The sequence below is a fragment of the Myiozetetes cayanensis genome, unplaced genomic scaffold, assembly GCF_022539395.1.
Source record: "Myiozetetes cayanensis isolate MyiCay16 unplaced genomic scaffold, myiCay2020 scf9, whole genome shotgun sequence".
In the NCBI taxonomy this organism is placed as follows: Eukaryota; Metazoa; Chordata; class Aves; order Passeriformes; family Tyrannidae; genus Myiozetetes; species Myiozetetes cayanensis.
In genome coordinates, this window is record NW_026088185.1 from 4937641 (window position 1) to 4958455 (window position 20815).

Sequence of the window (20815 nt, forward strand, 5' to 3'; positions counted from 1 at the left end):
GTGGGTTATTTTGTTTTGTTTATCATAGTGATGATTACAAAAGCCTTCACAATTTTCTGTGACCAAAATAAAATGCCACAAATTATGCTTACCTTGGTTTGGGAGGCAAAGCTAAAAAAACCCCACAACACAGTACCATCATAGAGCTGTCAAAAACAGTTTTGCTACTATCTCTATGATTAAATTTCCTTTCTGGCAATCATGGTTTTAAAATGAGATGTAAAAAGAATTATTATTAGTCTTACACTTTGAGATACACAGAACTGTACAGAGCATAACACCATTATTAGGATTTTATTCTTAAAAAGACAGAACAGTATATGTGAAAAAAAGTCAAGTAAGAGCAAAATTGGAAAGATTACAGAGGAGGAGGTAACAAGCTGTACTTGTTCAAAGCAGAGCAGAAAAGAATTCGTAACTAATGGGAGGGACACAGCAACAGTGACAGACAAGATGAGACATTATTCTGTGAATAGTGGTAGTCCAAAAAGATGTGTAGGTCTGAATATCTCACCAGAAACACAGAGAGTTAGAAGGCAAGATAGATAAGAAACAACTGGAAAAATATGGAATAAATTCCCTCTTCAATAAAATATTGTCCGGGTGTGTAAGCTCTGAACTATAACAAAGTATTTTTTCAACATGTATCAAAAATCAGAACCTCTGAACTGCTAGTTTTGCAGAAGAAATGTTGTGAGTTTTTAGTCTCCAACACAAACTAGAGCACTTATGTTTAAATGTAATGAAGTCTTCATTAAATAATTCCATTATGTGCTTTTTCCACCTGCTGTACACATACTATGAATTACTGATAGCAAGCCCCAGACAAAGGCAAGGGATAAAAAAGAGAGATTAAATGAAATGAAAGCTCCATTTTCTTTCTTAGGGTGAAACAGGCTGAACTATGGGATTGATTCTGATCTGTTTACTCACAAGAACAGCATCATCACTGCATCAATAGGCTGGCTGATTTCAATGAAAACTCAGAGTGATGCCTTATTCAGTTCAGCTAATGGAATGAGAATCCGATTTAATTTGAATTAAGAATGATAAGGTGAGCAAGTAAGAAACAGAAAAACAAGAAACAATTCAAAGTGCAAGACACAACTCTATCTCCTGAAGCTCCAGTTTTCAGCCACGGGCTGTCTCCCAGAAAATCTCGGGAACACATATTTCATTGTTTATTCTTGTCCTGTTACTACTCAGCTTCGAAACACAGAACTAAAAGCAACCCTGTCATCAGATTCTGGCCCTTGAATGCAACTGTGCCATTCAGACCAAATTTGCCTCATAAACTTATCAAGCTTCATCTTAAAAGTCATTACTTATTTTGCCTCCATTATTTCTACTAGGTTTGAGAACCTTACCACTTAAAATGCCTAATAACCTTCTTCTAATCTCTGCTCTAAATTTATTCATAACCAGTTAACATTCATTCATCCTCATGCCACTGCTGTCCTTTGCCTCACATACTTGTTTTCCTCTTGGGTATTTAACCATGATAAATTTATAGCTAACACTCAGCATACAAAACTTCATTTAGCTCACCTAAATACACACACTCATTTAATCGCTATTATGATAAACCTTGCATACCCCAAAACCACTAGAGTTTTTACAATTTAACTTCGTTTTTTGGGTACAAGTGCATGTTTTTCACTGTTACCTATAGAAGGTAAAGTCAGACCTTCATCTGGTGATGATGACACATCTTGTCTACATCAAAAGTGCCCTGGTTGGTGTACTTTAGTCTTATTTCCATCTTTATGTGAGACAACCAAGTTTGTATTGAAGTCAAAAAATGTGAAGGAAAAAAAACAAACAAAACAAAATAATTGCAGAAAGAGTCATTTTCCAATTCCAAAACACTAAAACCTCAATTTGCCTTGTGCCCATAAATAGCATTTGTGCCTTGTGGAAAGAAAGGAGTGTTCGAAGGTTAGGAAATAACCCTGTATTTTGGAAAATAAAGTCATCTGCTCCAATCTCAGAGCCCTGACACATCACCTGGCCTTTTGACTCTGCAGTTCCTCATCCACTAGGACAATGATATTGCCCTGCTTAGCAGGACTTCTGAGTGGGAAGACACTAATATTTTGAGGGTGCTCAAACATGATAGGGGAGTGCAACAATCATGACACAAAGCACAGGATGAGATTATTCCAAGTTAAGCTGCTTGAAATGCAATTCATGATATGGGAGACTGCTGCACACAAGTTCCTGTGTAAAGGAATTCACAATGCAAGTAATGCAAGTTGAGCCTAAACACAAAACCAAATTCTATTACAGTGCAGCATTTTAGTTATACCCACAGATTCCTAGAAAATATTGGTCAAACCAATGTTTATGGAAAAATAAAGTTGCTGTCTCTAAAACTGACTTTTTTATTATTTATTATATACATTCTATTATATATTATATATATTTTTATTTATTATATGTGTGAAACAACCTGACAAAATACCATTTTTAAAAAGCAGAAACAAGAATATTTATGAAAGACAGCTGTATTTTTTTGTTTGAAAACAATTAGTTTTAAAATTAAATTTTTAGAAAGGTAATATAAATCCAAAGGCTTTTCAAAGGTCTTGAAAAAATTATTTATTTGGAAAATTCAGAACTGTTTCAGCTCAGGGCAATGCATTCTTTTAATGCTTGGTATTTTTCCTGGGATACATAACCCAATCTGATTTCCTCTCTAATCAGAAAATATTAATGTGTTGTAGGAGTGTGGAATATGATCCCTCTGCTAACAGGGACAGTTAGTAAATAAAAACAGAAGCAGCCAGGACTGTAATCTGTCCCACAGACAAGAGCAAAGTTTAGGGAAGCACTAAGGTCGCAGGACAAAGAAAGAAAACACAACTACAGTGAGAATTGCTGCACACTGAGAGCTAATATGCACAAACAGACTAGACAGAAACAGATGGGATGCAGGAAAGTGGGAGAATGCTGACTGATGATACCTGACTGCCAGATGACCCTGCAGGCTTGAGGTCTGGCACGGCTCCTGAAACGGTGCCAGCAGCAGTTCGGAACTGCCCTCTCCCCTTTCATGGTATATTAAGCAGACTTACCTTGGTCTTTTGCGTTGCACAGGAACACCCCAGAGATCACAGAGCACCTGCAGGAAGTGTATTGCTTCTGACACGCTGCCCTGTTACCCTCAGTTCATGGAGGAGCTGTGTAAGTGGTTGCTGCTCACTGCTGTGGGTGTATTCACTGCTGTGTGAATTTTCCTGTCACCTATACTGCTCTGGTATTTCTGCAAAACTTGGCTTTGGGATGAAAAGAATGTATCGGCAAAGTACCATGATGTAAGGTGTTATCTTCAGGTCTCATTTATGGCCTGAGATATACCTCAGAAATGTTTTTTTTAAAAGGATATCAAGTGACTACTGGTTTTGTACTTCTTTTCATGGGCTCCCAACACAGCACATCATACCAGGATAGGAGACAACAGGCTTCACACCACTGCAACCCCTGGCTCCCACTTGGACAGAGAAGCAATTATACATGGAGAGCGTACAGTGTCAGGTTTTTTCAAAGACAGATCCGGATTTGGGACACAGCCAGTATCTCTTCTGTTAATAGACATCTGCTAGGTTTGATATCATACTTATGGACCACACCCCTCATCTGGAACAGCTTCTGCTGAGCATCTCCCTTCCCTTTCAATAGCTCAGTTTTTCCATGTACCACCGGGACATCTATCTAGTTGTGAAAGCTAAGCTCTATTCAAATATGGGAACATTCTTTAGAGCCCCAGAACCTTTTACAAATGGCCTTGCAGAGTTTCCTGAAGACTAATGTGGGTTTATAAATAGGCTTTTGTGGGGCATGTGCATACTGTGGTATTTTGCAAAAATGTGGGGCATCCTAACCTGTAGCATCAGTGCCTTGGCCCTTAGTTTTTTGTAGTTATCCAAGCAGGATAATTTATCTTATAAAACACAATGTTGAAAGAAAGGTACTCACTAGGGAAAAATACATTTTAATTTATGGGTATATAGAGAAAGAAATCCAGCTTTTGTTTCTGAACTTCAGCAACTTAAAAATAGCCAAATACATATATTTCTGGAACAATAATAAAAAAAAATGCTTTGGGTTGAGACATTTTATGCTAAGTCACAGTTCTGCAGAATTTTATGGTCGAGTTATAAACCTCAAAAATATGTGCTTATAATGGAAATCCTGACAGACCCTAGTAGGTGCTCCTATAATATCTTGAATTCAATTTAGAAGTGGTTTTCAGTAATGCTTTCCCAAGCCAGTCTTGTTGGGCACTGCTAGGAAAAATCTAGTGTTGTGTGTGTCCCGTGTCCCCCTGGTGCAGCTCACTGTGCCTGATGAGAATGCATTGAGGCAAACCATCCAGAGCTTCTGTAGCCTGTCAGGTCTCCAGTATCAGAGACCCTATAAATGTCAGGGCTAAGTGCACCCCTAATTTAACAAAACAATAAATTGTCTCTCTGCAATCAATTGCTCATTTCTCTGTCTTCACAAGGGCTGATGTGATTTGTAAATGGCTGAAAATTCTGCTTTCCTTCCCAGCAGCCACAAACCGCAGAACTGTTTTGGGGAACACTGGATTTTTTGGGAAAAGGGAAGAGGAAGCCTAGATAAGGAGTCAGATTAAGATGGGAGGAAAAAACAATTACTACCTATTATAAACCCCTCCCAGTCACTGCCAAGCTGAATTAATATCCCTGCTCCCAGGACCTCAGGCAGAAAGAAGGGCACAGCTCTCTAAGAGCATGTGCCTCACTGTGCAGGAATGAAATCCAACCACACCTGTGTTAGTAGTTCCAATCTTAGCTTAGTCCTCCAGCATCTGCTGTGATCCAGATTTCCTTTGTGTCCTTGTCATCACCTGCTCCCTTCACATTTATCCCCCTTCGAATTAAGCTGTCAGAGAGCTTCAAGGTTAGCCTACGCCTGTCTTTACATCGCCAGCGGAGAGAGGTAAGTCACCTTCAAAGGTTGAGTCATTCCACCCAGCTCCAGAGCTAATGACCAAATATATATAACATGCACACTGAAGACCATAAAGAACTCAAATACTATCACACTGGGGTTATTAGAATATGTAAAATAGCCTTAGAGAATCAGAGGTCAGAGTATAAAGCTGGGGAATAAGGTATCTCTAAAATTTTTATACCAACCAATCTTGCGTTTTTGTTCCTGTGGTTCTGACGCAATCTTCCAGTTTCCAATATCCCTCCCACACAAACTAGAATAGCACGTGGGGTCCACACAGTCATCATCAGTTGGCTGGTATTAAAACCTCAAAACCTAAGTGCATTATTATGAGAGAAATGAAGAAACTGAGGTTCTTTCCAAACCCTTTAGTGAGACACACTGACATAAGAATTCAGATGAGTGGCAGGCATGATGCTCCTGTGTTCTTCCAGAGCACAGAGCAGGTATCAGCTAGAGGGAGCCAAGCAGCCAGGGAATGAGAATGAAGGAGAGAGAGCAACAGGAAACAGAGGTTGACACAAAGCACTGCAAAAGCAGGGGAAAGACAGAAGTAAAGAAAGCGAAAGGCAAAATTTCAGAGAAAGAACAACTGTAATTCGGTGAGTGGACAGTAAGTCTGAGATAAAAGGAGAAAGAGAGAAATGAAAAAAACTTCTTCAGCATTTAAGTTGAACTTTATTGTGCATCCCTTCATTTTAATGCTTTTCCACATGAAACTCCTGTGGACTAGTGAGTTCGGTAGAAAAGATAAAGAAGTTGCTAAACCACTGCAATGCTCCAGATGAAATGTCTGGTGAAGAAAGGGGAAGGAGACTGCGTTAAATTCTCTATTGATACGTATGCAACTATGCAGGAAAACATGGAATACTATGCCTGCCAAGGAAACATGTGAAGTGCAAAGATGCTGCAATTATTTTTAATAGGATCCAATTCCCTGGTTTATTTGTCGTATTATTTCCAGTCACCACAACTAAGGATCAAGGGAAGAGTTTCCAGGCCCTGATGCTGTCTCAGCCTGCTTAGCAGTGGCTGCATTCAACATGCCCACATAAATCTGAGCATGGAAGATCAGACACGATGACCAAAGTCCTAACATTTACTTCCTGCCCTGCCTAATATGGAAAAAAAGATTCTTAATACCAGAGAGGATCAAAAAAAGCATCTTCAGAATTTCACAAAACCAAGAAAGTCCAGTTCATCACAGCAAGAAAGAAATCTGTCCCCTTCCACCACTTAAAAGCTAGAATAAGGAACTCTGCAAGATCCACCTGAATTTTGTTGCAATGGCTTCTCAAGCTTTTATGAACTTTTGTAACCCAGGGAGCTTCCTGGCAGGGTACTAAAAAAAAATTCCTGGGCATGGGCAAGGTGAGGTGATTCCCCTCTGAGACTTGATGACATAACTTTTTTCAGTGAGAGCTCTCCAACAACACCAGAAAAAAGGTCCTTCCTTTCAATCTTTCTTCCAATCAAACTTTCCAGCAGAGTGAGAAATATAATCATGATGAATAGCAAAAGGAAACTGTAGAGGGATTCAAGAGATGAAAATGATACTTTCCCCACCTATTTTGATTTTGCTGCTCCACACAATTAAAGCCTTGTTTCAATATGGCTTTAATTTCACAGCCCTTGGTTTAGATCCCACTCTTCTGTACACTGCACTTCCTCACGGAGAAGCCCCATTAGTAAACTACATTTATGCTAATGGACTTGCTTGCAGGGATAATTATCACAGCCCTTAGCCCTGGTCCTGCCCGCGTGAGCACGTCAGGAGGAGTTGCTATAGCATTATAATTATACAATTAGCCTTGTCATGGCAAAGAGCTTTGGGAATAGAGACATCTTGAAGTTTGAAATGTGGACAGCTGATAGATGACTATCATTAAGCTCCTTTGTTCACTCCATGATGGAATGGTCACTGAGCTGTAGGGTAGGCTTCTTTAATGAACAAGAAAAAACTTGAACCACAGCCACTGTCCTCCACCTCTTCCCAACCTGTCCTGTTACCCCTGATTCCTGTCATTTCACACACCTTCTCTCCCATCCCATCTGTAGCAGAGTAACAAATGCTGTCTCTATCAATGACTCATTCCTAATCCACGGAGTCTTTACAGAGAAGAAAGGCTCCTCACCTCACAGTGCAACCTCACTTGCCTCCAGGCCTCCCTGCTCAGAGCCTCCCTCATTCCAGACATGAGGAATGCAGGTTGAAACTCATGGAATTTAGGATGTGAGGTAAGTGCTGTATCAGCTTCTGGATCTCAGTTGCATAAATCAACATTAATCCTTTGAATTTCACATAGCCTGTGAGTTTACATCCGGTTGAGAAACGCTGCCCTGGGCAGTAATAAACACACCTTTCCAAGAGAACTGCAGAAGGGCACAGAACCCTGGAGCCTGAACCAGCTGAACAGGACACGTAACAGGGTGGCAGAAAGAAACAGCAAGGAGGCTTTGCAAGAGCCTTTGGCTTGATAGCTCCTGGAGGCTTGCAGCTGCAGATCTGTACTTCTGGCAGGGAATCCTTAGAGAGAGCAAAGACACTACGTGTGCTGGAATAATACTCGGCAGACTTAAAGATGTGCATCCACTTCATTAAAATTCAATCCCCAAGTTCCTCTCTCTTTTTCTTTCCTAGAGTGTTTTCAAACATTGTTTTCCTGCATACCTGGATAACTGATGCTGTGCAGGGCTTTAGTTAAGGTAATTTGAGAATTCTTTTATATTAGAAAGGTATAAAAAGTAATCTCCTAAATACTTGATTTTCCTTCCATGACATTCTACTGTATCAACCTACTTCTGCTTTACCTCATTAGTATTCTGAGGGGTTGTCAAAGAATTATTACAGTTCAGAACACGAAAAACAGGTCTGGCAGCCCCTGGGGGATACAGGGCAGAAAAGAGTAGGACACCAGCTTAGACCCAAGAGAGTTGAGCTCTCCTCCACAGGCCAGATGTTAGTAGACAAGTTGTTTTGTTTTGGGAAGATTGCTTCCTGACTCTACCTCTGCCTTGAGTTCTTTGGGGCAGGAAAAGTTCTGCTGTATTTGAACACTGGTCAGCAAAACTGGTACAGATGTAACGCAAATCAACAGCAGTGAATGAAACCATAATTGTAACAGAATCACCCCCGAGCCAAGTAAAACAGTAGATATGACTGCCCAGGTCTATGTTGAAGTTACAAGTGTTGTATGCAACACTGTGTATCAGGGAATGTTGATATTTTTTGGTCTGTGTTTGGCCCAGCCACCTTTGAAAGTTTTGTTCTTTGCCTGCCAAGTTCACTGATAAACGGGAGTTTTGTCCTTGTAGAGAGTTTCTTGTATAAACTGTTTTAACTGGTGTTATGTGATTGGCTCACTGTCTGTAGAGGACATTTGAAGGAGAAACTGAAGAGGAGAGGATGAAGTAAAGCCCCCAGATCCAAACAGATAAGACCCCTTGAGTGAAACAGTGCAAGTGTGATGGGAATCCCAAAGTTCTCCTGCATGCTGAAGGGGGAGGGACCAAAGGCCTCTGGCTGGGCGGTGCTGTCACACCGGCCCAGGGAGATATTCACCGGCTAATTGGATAAAAATGCAGGTGGCTCGTGCTCGAGGCTCTCAAGCTTCACAGGAAGGACAACGTTGCCTTTTGTGGAGACGCCGCTATCTTGTGAGCCTGCTGATCCTCCGAGGATGCAGCCTCTGCTGGGGGGAATTCTGGTTATCCTGGGGTCGGTAAGACAACCTCGTAAAACACACCTGAGTGAGCGGGGGTTTCACTGAGGGCTTAGTTCACTCCTCTCCTTTCCTATCTCTCGGGTTCCCATTTACTTGGCCACTTTTGTAATAAATATAGGGTTTATTGTTGAGCTTTCAGCAGTGTCTTGGTTTTCAATCTCGGCATCCTTTCGAACTCACCCTGTTACACAGTGCAGAAGCAAAACTGCATTTCTAGATGCCCTTGGAAGAGAGAGCATTTGGCACAGCACAAAGGCCCACATTAGTAATTCCACAGAATTTAGTCTTATTTTCCACTAGAGTAACAGAGAGCAGACACAAGCTTAAACAGAGGTGCCTAGTTAACCTCACCCAGGGGCAGAGTGCAAGCAGCTCTTCCTGACTGAAACCTCATGATGTGTCTTCCCCTCTTGAATGCATTTCTGTAAGAATTTCCTCACTCCCACGCCTGTGGGTGGATTTGTTTGGGCAGCCCTTGCTGAGAGAAGTCGTATGAAACACATTGAAATATCAATGCACAGAGCACCTTTTCCTGTTTGTTTGGTCAGTCTTTGTGATTTACGTGTATCTGACACACACTGGCTGAGAAGGACATAAATTCACCCACTGAGAATTCACTTCTATGCTTGTGCCATCCTTACAGCATTTGATTCTCAATCTGTTTCTCAAGTAGCCAATACTAAGCATGTTCATTAAGCGTTATTCCTTCCACCATTACATATCCTAAGGTCACCAAGGTTGTCACTCTAGCTCCCACTCTACACAATACCTTGATATGTGAGCACAGTTTACTCTTTTACTTGACATCAAACTCCACATAAAATTGCTGTGCTGATCTCAGAGCTAAAAGTTTAAACTTTCAGTTCCTAAGCAAGACAGTTCACATCAAAGTGAGGTACAAGGAGATGCCTTGTGTATCTGCAAAGCAGAAGGGAAGAACCCCCTTAGACACAGCTGCTGTCTAACAACCATGTTTTACGCAGAATGCTTGGGTGCTACTCTATTTTTACATCTTTCACCCATAAAATAAGAAACTAAGTCTTCTAGAAGAAGAACGCAATTACCCTACAATGATAAAATATGAGAATAAATTCAACACAATCTGTATAAGCAAAAAGAAAAGAAGCACCCAAGTTTTTTCCAATTGGCAGTAATAATAATGGCCAGTCTTCGCGAGCGAAGATCCGGGGAAGGTCTTTCCACCTTCCAGTCTGCGCATTGGATTTTTTAGGTGAGACACAGTGTGAGCGGAACTGAGCCCACCCTTTAATCCTAAGGTTCATCTGCCGGGGCCAAGCGAGCTTGGACGGTGGCAGTGAGGTCCTTAGGACATAGGTGGGTTGCCTTTTGGCAGTAAATAATACTTAATAACTGCCCGATCATTAACCTTCAGAAGTGATCTATAGAGCCATACAGGAGTTGGCAACCAGGCATAGTGTCCAACTAGTTTCTGCATCCAGCTGTACAGAATTAGAGACATATGGAAATGAACAGTCTGGAAGAACAAGTGAACTCTGAAGCAACGACTTCAATAAATAAATGCCTTCACATTGGCAGACAGAGAAAAGCACAGTTAGGTAGGAACTGTATTACAGCAGTAACTTTATTTTAAACAATTTGTAAAAATCAGCCTTAACTTCAGATTCGAAGCTTTTCCTTCAGTCCTCTTCTTGTTGGGGAAAATTCTCACCACTAAAGCAGGGATGGTGAAGGTAGAAAGATGTATCTAACAAAAGATACTAGAAGCTGCTTCAGGGAGCAGAGAATAGGACTGGGAAGTAACTTGATCATTTTTGCCTCTTATTACATTGCTAATCATGTTTTTGGTATCTTTCAGAAGGACACAATCAATCATTTCCAAAAGGCTAGAAAAGCAAGATGTGGAAAGACGTTCTCAAGCTGTATGGCAGAGCCTGAAATGTGAGCACAGTGGAATACACAGACCTCTCCAGCAGTGAATGGGAACTTGTGCTTGATGCAACATCCACCTTCTGCACTAATTCTTCTGGAGATGAGTCTATTTCTAGGCAAACTGAATCTTTCCTGTTTACAGGCTGCAGATTGATTCCTAGTCACTGTTAAATGTGACAGAAGAACGGAAAACAAATATTACTTTTATTCCACCTTTTGGGATAAGTGGTCTTACTGTCCAGGGATCTCCAATATTATTCTTTCTACCAGCTGTGAAACATTTTCTTGTGTATGCCTTCTAACCCCAATCGACATTACAGTCTGTCAGACAGCAAGGGAACAGGTATTCATTCTAGTATCCCACTAGAAAGCACAGTGTAATACAGAAAATTGTGTACAGAATTTGCATTACTCTTACACATTATATGGTATGCACAGACTCTTATGTTTCTCTTTTCACTGGCATCTTAATTGTTATATAGAAGGCTATGTATCTTTATGCATGGATGCAACCAGACAGCAATGATTTTCATTGCACAAGGACTACAAAAACAAGAAGAAAATAAGACTTCAAGGTACATTTTTGTTTTTTGGAGTCTACCTCCACAACAGGATTGCACCACACTGGCATGGCACGGAAGCACTACCTGTGGTGACCTTCTTAACAAGAACAAGCCATCCCCTATTAAACACCGAGGATAAAATACTCCAGACAAACTGGAATGGCCCAGAGCTAATGAATCAGCTGTATGGACCAAGCACTTCACTTTTTCAGGAAAACAGTCCCTTGCTGGTGTCCCTTTTATGGGGAGCCAGGTGGATGAGCTTCAGGCTGCAAACTGAGGCCAAGACAAAATTAACCCCATGATTACTGTGATGCAGAAGATGATGAATTTAATTAAATTTCACTAAACTAACTAAACTTCACTACACTCCCTCAATAACAGGCCACCTTTTATTGCAAAGAAAGCCCCTTTCTCTTCCAGACACTTCACCAGTTAATATTACATGTATGATCTCACCTCTTTGCTCTGCTTGGTTACCCACCACCTCAGAACACAAATTATCTGTAATACTTAATCTCCTCCTCCCACATCACAGGGTGATTAAGAAAACCATCAGACAATGATTTTCCAAGAAGTGTATCTAAATCCAATTCCTGCATTAAGCTGAAACCATTTACAACAGAAATCACTTTAGAACCTGTTTCACTTTGATAACAATCACCACGAGAAAGCCATGACCTGCCTTCCACAGACCTTCCCATGGATCTGTCAGCTCTGCCATGGATTAGGCTATCTGCTTCACTGAATCAGCTGCCCACATAAGGTCCACGGCAAAGCAAGTACAGCCACTAATCCAAGGAGTCAACAGCCATATATATGCTGACATGAAAATAAAGGTGGATTACCTTTGCAGGGACGCCACTGCGTAAATGTTTTGTAATAAATAATAACAGCCACTATCGAGAGAGTGGAGAACAGATGGGAGGGAGGTTGTGTTGAGAGGAAGGACTCAAACAGGAATATGTATCTTCTCTCCTACCTTCCTTGGTTTGGTAACAGCCCTAAATAAACTCATGCAAATCTTCAGGTATAGGCAATCCCCACTAGTGTGTTCCAATACTCCAGGCAACTCTGACTGCTTTACTACCGCAGCACAAGGCATTGACACGCCTACAAAATGCTGCAATATCAGATTGTGAGGTTTGGATTTCCCCCCATCTCCTTTATGGACCAACTCCTCTACCCAGCATTATGGTTGCTTCATCTACTGTCAGCTTCAGGAAGGTTTGACAACAGATCTGATCCTGAATGATCCAGCCTGCATCTGGACGACAAACGCTTCGCTCTTGCTCCTAAAAAGCCCCAGGAAGGCAGAGAGCATTACACCATGGCACAAAAAGTGGGGTTCAGCCCTTGAGACTTCCCATTATGCAAAGACGAGCAGCCTCAGCTGTTGTGATAGTTTTAAACACAGCAGAACCACAGTGGTTCCCCAAGGAGTGACATGAAGTGAATATTTATCTTCCTGGCAGTGTGGGGGCAGACAACTGACGGCGTATCAGAGTTTAACTGGCAATGCAGATTCAGAAAGGTTGAAAACTACCAGCAGGTTAAATCAGTATGTATGATTAGTGAAAAATAGAAGAGTCTGAAAAATCCCCCTGTGTTCAGCCCCAGATGTCACAAGGGGGGCTTCTTCCCTCACCGCCCTGAAAGATGCCCTCCCATTAACACTAAATTGGAAAGACAGTCAAGAAGAACACTTTGGTTTACATATTGACAAACAATCTAATACTCTAAGCAACCAAAAGAGTGTGTTTCAAGAACTACTCAGCCTTCTTGAAAACAAAAGCAGCCCTGAAACAAAACCAACACAAACAAAAATAGAGGTCTTGACTAAAAGTTAGTTATGAAAACGACAAAAAAAGAAAACAGCTTCAAGTACGTACCTTAGCTATTTGGACACACCAGTTCAGCAGGAGCTGGGAACCAATATTATCCTTATGTTCATGAACATAATCCAACAGACAGCCATGAGGCATCAGCTGAGTGACCAGCTGAATGGTTGGGCTCAAGCAGACGCCTAGGAGTCTCACCAGGTGTGGGTGGTCCATGCTGGCCATGATAAGAGCTTCCTGTAAGAATAAAAGTGACCCTGTTATCCAGTAATTAAAGACTCCATGCATAAGACATTTCCTGTTGTGCGTCTAAAGGGGATCAGCGTCCCCTAAACACCACAAATTCCTGTGCTGTCTATCCAGTGCTAGGTGGAACATCCAGTCTGACGTAATGTATACTTGATGTAGTGACTCCCAAACAACAGAATCGGATTATCTTCACAGATCCAGTCATGGCTCAGATGTAAAATTCTGCACTTTCCTACCTCCCCTGTCCCATTACAGCCACAGAAATGAAGATATAAGTGTGACACATTAGACTTTAAGGTCGCTTTGAGCTCATTTTACTTCCCATAATTTTGCTGCCTGAATACTTGTGGTCAATGCATGGGGCATCAGCTTCATATTAGGCAAGCAAACTATTGCCTCTTGTGTATAGCAAGATGGCCAGTTATGCCTTACTTCACAAGGTACTCAATGAAACTGTGCCAAAATGTCCTACTGGATCAGAGAATTTACGCTCAGTGTTTATAGACTTAAGCATGTAACATTTATATGCTGATTGATGCTCTCCCAAAGTTCAACCTGCAAAGGTCTAAGAATTAGGAGGTTTAGCGTGGGCTTTTCAAATGTGCCTCATGCTCTTAAGTCCCGCTGAAAGTCAACAGAGTCATTAAGCCTTTAGGATATGACCATCATTTACCATCTCATTGACTGCTGCACAGCAATAGCCTAAACCAGGGTTTGTGACAATGCAATAGTAGCCCAGGTGCAGCAGCACTCCTCCCTGTATCCCAATCCTCAAGTAAATCACTATAGGAAAGCAGCAGCTTTCTAAATCTGAATCTCTAAGCTCAGCTCCTGATTCCTCCAAAGTCCTCTTTCAACACATCTTGGATGAGTCATTTTGTTTTTTTCCCCACACTTCAGCTTTTCACATGATAAACAGGAAATAATATTTCTTTCTTTCTTCTAGACTTTGTCTTTTCCAGGCCATAAGTTTACAAAGTTTTCAGCTACAAAGCTGGGTTGTCCACAAACAAGGACCAGAAGGATTTAATCTTGGTTATGCTATTCAACCCTAAAGCTCATACTACTGACAAGGAGCAGAGAAGCTACATAAAAAAACCCTCCATAACTGTTCTTAGAGTTAATGCTACCATCACAAGCAACTGGCATTTAAATGCAGCAGGAAGAAAGCTCTTCTCTCTCATTCACTAACCTGACTCCTCCATTTCAAGACCAGATCATCATGGCAATGGAAAAATGAAAAAAGAGATGAAATTGTGGCTCTATAAAGCTATTTTGGTTCTCTGTTTTTTGTTGCCTTCCCCCCCAAAAAAAATGTATATGACATCTTTCTGACAACTTACAGAATAAAAGCTGAAATAGTATGAAAGAAAGAGAGAGAGAAAGAGAGAAAGAGAGAGAGAAAGAGAGAAAGAGAGAAAGAAAGAAAGAGAGAAAGAGAGAAAGAGAGAGAGAAAGAGAGAGAAAGAGAGAAAGAAAGAGAAAGAAAGAGAGAAAGAAGGATGTGAAAAAGTTGAAGCTGTCACAGCATACTCTCTACTCATAAAAGCTGGATTTTTTTTCCCCCTTCCTTATATAAAGGCAAAAAACCCTCAAACCAAACCAAACAAAACAAACAAACACCAAAAAACAAAACAAAGCAAACAAAAAAGAAACCCACACCAAAAAAAACAAAACAAAACCAACAACAACCAAAAAAAAAAAAAACCAAACCCAAAAAAACCCAAACCAAACAAACAAACAAAACCAACCAAAAAAAACCCCACTTCTGGCATGTAGGCTGAGTTTGTATTAAAGGAAATTGCTCATCATAGTACAAAGACTATTTGAAACCAAATTGCAGAGTATTTGCATAATAGTTCTCTCTCTTTCTGTCCCTTTTTTTTTTTTTGGTAAAACAAAAAGATGAACAAGACACTAATTGTAGGGTTTTTTCCTTCCCAATAAGAAAAGAGCAGATGGTCCCTATTGGGGGGAGCAACTCCTTTCTTTTTCTTCCTAAATTTATGTGAAGAATAAATAAATGAATAAATGGGGGCTATTTGATGGAATGATGGAGGAGCAAATCTGAGGAAGATTCCAACACAAGAAATCAGAAAACAGATCTGAATTTAAGTAGGTTTGCTCACATTCAAATTATTGTAGTTCCCACTCACTCAACTCTTAGGTATGGAGTCTCCTTGAAATAATTTTAGACTTTCTTCCGTGGTGACTACAAAATGTCCCTGAAGGCCACCAAAATAAATACATGTCAACAGGTGCAGTATCCAGTTTCAGAGCACAAAATTCCTCTGCCTCATTTTTTCTTTTTGCCCCATTCATTTTCCTCCTGCAGATGAATAAGGGGACAGTACTTGTTGCCCACTCCCTCTCTGAGTAAAGGTAAGAGTTTCCCCAGAACAGAGAGCTGGAATACTTTTCTTTTTAATGAGGACTGATTAGAACAGAGACAAGATATTCTTTTTGCCTAGCCAGGAACCAGACAAGACTTTAAAGCGTGTGCTCCATTACTCTCCAGCAACTCACCATTTCCAAGTCTGTCTGAATCCAAAGGAAAGACACGTCTGTACAATAATAAAGGCAAACAGTGCCATTTGTCTTGTTCTGATATTACAGGAAAGCACATACTTTTGGGAAACAGTTCCAGAAAACAAAAATACTGTTAATAAAATATTATGGACTGCTCCATAATAAATTGAGACACACAACAGAGAACAAGGAAACCTTCATTATAGACCCAAGCCACTAACAGATACTAATTTAGCATGAATACTGGCTTCACATAGTTTTTCTCATTAGTAAAACTATTGTTATTTTTCTGGAACTTGCAGCTACAGAAGAACTCAGGACTATGTCTCTCCAGCACAGCACAAACACAAAGTAAAAGAGATTGCAATTGTTCTGCTAGAACCTAATTAGACAAAACAGACAAACAACAACAACAACAACAAAACCATTATGACTTAGTAGCATTTTAAAAATCTGTTCAGCAAATAAGGAATACGAATCCCCATTTCAAAATCTGTTTGGAGGCTAAGGACCCTGGAGCTACAGTTTCTGTGGCTCTTGGGTACTCTGCTGAGTGATTTCTAAATGTTTTCTATAACATTTAATCAGGTTAGGTACCTAAACTCACAAACTTGGCTGGGTGGCACTGACATCTTTCAAAACCAACCTCTGCAATTTTCTGAATCTTTTGGTAGCTGTGGGTCTGCAAATCTTGTCTCTACACTCAACTGGCACAATTACATGAATGAGTTTGAAATTGTGCCTATTCTAATTTAATGGAGAGGAAACTGAGGTACAGAAAAGCACAACCTACTATCCACAGTCACATGGGAAGTCTGAAGCAGTGGGAACAGCGCCCCAGATCACTTAACCTTTCTTTCCTGAAAAAATTTATTTGACAGTTGAAATATAAAAGGGATGGAGGGGAGAGAAATGATTAAGATGTGGTACTTCATCTTTCCCCTAGGAGTCAGAGTCTTTGTAACACTGGCATGTGAGAAATGACAGGAGCGGTGACAGTTTTGAAAGGCTCCTGTTGGACATCAGGCACCCTCCTCTGTCTGTCTGCAAGAGCAGTAAGTCTATCACAGGAGTAACTCTCCAGCCAGAGCAAATCTCCCTCTCGAGTTTCTGTACGCTGTTGCTGCTCAGGTATTACTGCAGCAGTGCATGGCAGCCATCCACAGCACAGCTGTAAGCCAGCCAGCTCAGACACAGGGAGCAGCTCTGGAGCTCAGCCTGCCTTTACCTCCAAGATGCAGGTCTGTGGTGAGCCCTGACCAGCTGAGGCTCAGGTACTACAAGGTCTCAAACAAGCTACTTAAAAACAAGGCTTTCCTTCTTCACAGCAGAGCTTGCAGCATCAGTGTATCTGAGGGAAAGGCTGGCAAAGAAACACCTTGTTGCAGGAGGCAGCTGATCCTGTAGGTAGCTTGGCAGGGACACTGATGTGTCCCCCCAGCCTCACCGCAGGTGGGCTCAGTTGAGCCTCCCATGTTCAGCTCAGCATTACACTTCTCAGATATGCTATTTTGTAAGAAGAAATCATATCGTGTCAATCATTCCTCTCTTCTGCCCCTTTTGATTGTGGCTGTATTATTGCTCCATTAAGCTCAACTCCTGTGATTTATATACAGAAGCCTACATTAAACAACTAAATTAAACCATGACATAAATGTTATTTTAATGGTTCACACAGATCTGCCTCCCACGTGCATTATGTTACAAGAGCACATCCCAAAGAAGGGTGAGTTTCTAGGTACCAGTGACCAGACCTATGACTCTGCTTTCTGTCAGCAGAGCTATGCCAATAAAGCTCTGAGGAGGTGCAATTGCAATTGGAAAATCCCACCCAAAACTGTTTCCTGATCTGCTACTTTTCTTGAGCCAGATGAAGATATCCATCTGACAAAGAATTCAATTAGCACAGACAAAGTCTGAAAAATCTCTGATTTCCTAACCTTCTGCTTCTAAATGTTCTTGCCATAAAATTCCCTCAAATAAAGCAAAACAAAGAAAGTCAGAAAAGAACTAACCCAGCTGTTTTTCTAATCAGTGTCAAGTAAATAAATGTACTTAAAAGCTGACTTCATACTGTGCTGTGCATTTTTCTGAAAGCACAGCTGTGCTGTGGTAGCAGGAGAGATACTACACTGAACACACTGCTTTTCACATTAATTTAACAATTCTTCTAATGGTTGGGACAAACACCTGTCTCAAACGCATGTCTGACCTGCTTCAGGGCATATCCAATTACAGTCCAACATATATTTCAATGCCTTTTGTTTGTCTGTAGGTCTTACAAGTTTTTTCAGGTTATAGCTGACATAGCCTATGCAGTCTGCACAACTCCTTAAGCTACAAGACAGCACAAATATACAGGTAACAACATACATGCCCACACTGATTGTATGACAATGACACTCATTGCTATAATTCCCCTGTACTCCCAATGCAAGATGCTTTTTCTTGGCCTTAGAGCATTACTATACTTCAATCCTTGGGCTGCAAATTTCACCACTCGGGCAGATACTCTCTGGAAAGCTTCTGTGGAAATCTCTCAGCCACTCCTGAAACTGAAATGATAGTTGCAGCTATAGAGACCAGCAAAGGATATTGGACTCCCACGGCAGAACAGCAGCAAACAGAGGCAGGACGGTAACAGCATAAACTGCCATAGCTGGTTTTCCAGGAACCCTTTTACAGTCATTAGGAGTACACGTGTTAACATGGCACTTCCAGGCAAAAGTATTATTTGGGACTTGGCAACAGCTTCTATGACTAATTTTACTGCTGTGTAATATGTAATACAGTGAATACACTTGAATGCTGCAGAGTCAGCCCTGAGGTTACTGCTGCAGGACATAGCTTGTACAAGTATGGCAGCACATCCCATGTCCTGAGGACACAGGTTCCTGTGACTGTACCCTTGTGGGAGATGGTGACAACACTCAGGTTGCATACAACATTCTCTCAACTTCTCTCTGGAGAAGCAGGACTCAGGAGCAAATTAACAAAATAAAATATTAAAAAAAAATAATCTTTTTATACATTCACATCCATACTCCAAGCATAAAGCAAGATGAATGTTTACAGTAGGTACAGGTTCATCAAAGATTGTTGCACTGCAGTGTAACAATGCACATCCAGGTCCAAATTCTATGTTAACGTTCACATGGCCAGTTGCTTTTTTCTGTCAGGAAACACTGAGTGTGGCTGGCACAGCAGAAAATAACTAGAGGTCTAAATCAAGGCCCTGTCATTAAAGAAGTCTAATGAGCTGTTAGCCAGAGCTTTGCACTAACCACCATCTCTGTGAAACTCCCTTCATGCTTCTTTTGCTTTAGGAAGCCATGTTAAAGAAGCTGTATGTGCCCAAACAGAGAAGATAACAGTATGAGACTTGTTTACATGTGCTTCCTCAGAGCCAGGACAAACTCTTATGATTAAAGAGGTTACAGGATTAGAACAGGTGCTTTTGGAGTTCGTATCTTTTGGATCTAAGAAATGTGAACTTTTTAGAGTTTGGTTTTCAATGAGGAGCTTAAGCAGAGGTCAGATAGGTAGTTAGTGTAGTCACTGCATACCTTAGACTGAAGTACAAGTGTTTTGCACCATTAAATGGTGAGATTAACTTATTTCTTCATAAAGTTCTGGAAATCCATCTGTCAGGTTTGTCATTACACCAAGAAATCTCTAGGATAAAAACTAAAACTGAAAAACAAAATAAAATTCCACATATACAAACCCTGTAGTTCATCCTGCACAAACGTGATGGACACAGCATAAGGCAAGTGCCACTCACTAGGCTCCTATCAAGCTCCATCAGGAGAAGGTGGCTCTGGATCAGTGTCCCAAACTGCATTCAGGCTGCAGCCTGGTGATGAGCAAGGCATGGTACAACACTAGAGTAGTATGTTCTCCACTGTCCAAGAGCAGGGTTGGTCCCTGGCTGGCCTCTCACTGCTGAGTAGGTACACAGACTTTTCTGGAGGTGGTGACTGTCTTTAAATGTGCTGCATTTCTCAGGGCAGGCAAACCCTCTGAGACTCCCCTGCCTGTCACAGAACTTGCATACAGCAGAGGGTACACAGCCTGCATTGTTGACATTGAATTCAAATGCAAGTGATTGCCCCCTGTGATTCCAATGCATCAGAGGGATGCCCCACTTTCCTCAAAACTTGAAACCAGCACAATTCAGGGATTTGAAAGCTCTTCCTCTTGAAGGTGATGCTTACAGACTGCTGGGTCAAATCTGCCCACCTTAGAGAAGCAGAAGGTCCTATTCATGCAGTAGACACCTTCATGTGCTTACAGAAGCAAGTCTGGCTCACTATGTGTTCTGGAGCAACATAAAATAAATTAAAACCAAAAAAAAAAAAAAAAAGGAAAAAAAAAAAAAAAAAAAAAAAAAAAAAAAAGAGGCAGTCCTATGATCCCTGTCCTGCAAACACTGAGGGCATGGACTACCATGTTGACTCCAGCAGGGCTCAGGTGCTTAGCATTAAGTACATATTTAAATGCTTGAAAATATAGGAGATATGTTTTGTAGAACCCACACACCATATGCTTCTTACTTCTCCCTGCTTTGTACCAATTAAGTCTCCCAATTCACCAGAACCTGAGTTAGCAGAGGAGGAATCTCAAGCCTAAAAGAACAGACCTCTAGTGCATAACAAACTAAATGAAGATTTTCCATCAAACACTTGGTCAGGGGGTCAGGTCCCACCAGCCTTTCTGTGAACCTTGCCCAAAAACACTGATTACGGTGATGAGAAAGCTCATTTTCAGTTCACTTTTATCTATAAATAGCCAAGAGTTCAGGATATCAGCAACCAGCAGTGTTCCCACTGAAAGTTGTCAAGAGAAGTAACAGTGGGTTTTCAGGTTGGAGATTCCCCCTTGCTGATCAGGCGTAAATTGTTTAACAGTGCTCAACACCTCTTAATAAAAATATTGTATCATTCTGACAAATGTTTTACTTACAGTCAGTGACACACATCATTATTTCAGAGCAATCTGTCAAAAGTGATTTATT

The 20815-nt window shown here is 41.0% G+C and overlaps 1 protein-coding gene across 1 annotated transcript in view; it reads right to left on the minus strand.

The window, feature by feature from the left end:
* The window catches only part of ERBB4 (erb-b2 receptor tyrosine kinase 4), a 610968-nt gene that overhangs the window by 84151 nt on the left and 506002 nt on the right, over window positions 1-20815 (minus strand). Inside the window, exon 20 of the mRNA XM_050340452.1 lies at window positions 13072-13257. Within this exon, the coding sequence (XP_050196409.1) occupies window positions 13072-13257 (186 nt within the window). The remainder of the gene's footprint in view (window positions 1-13071; window positions 13258-20815) is intronic.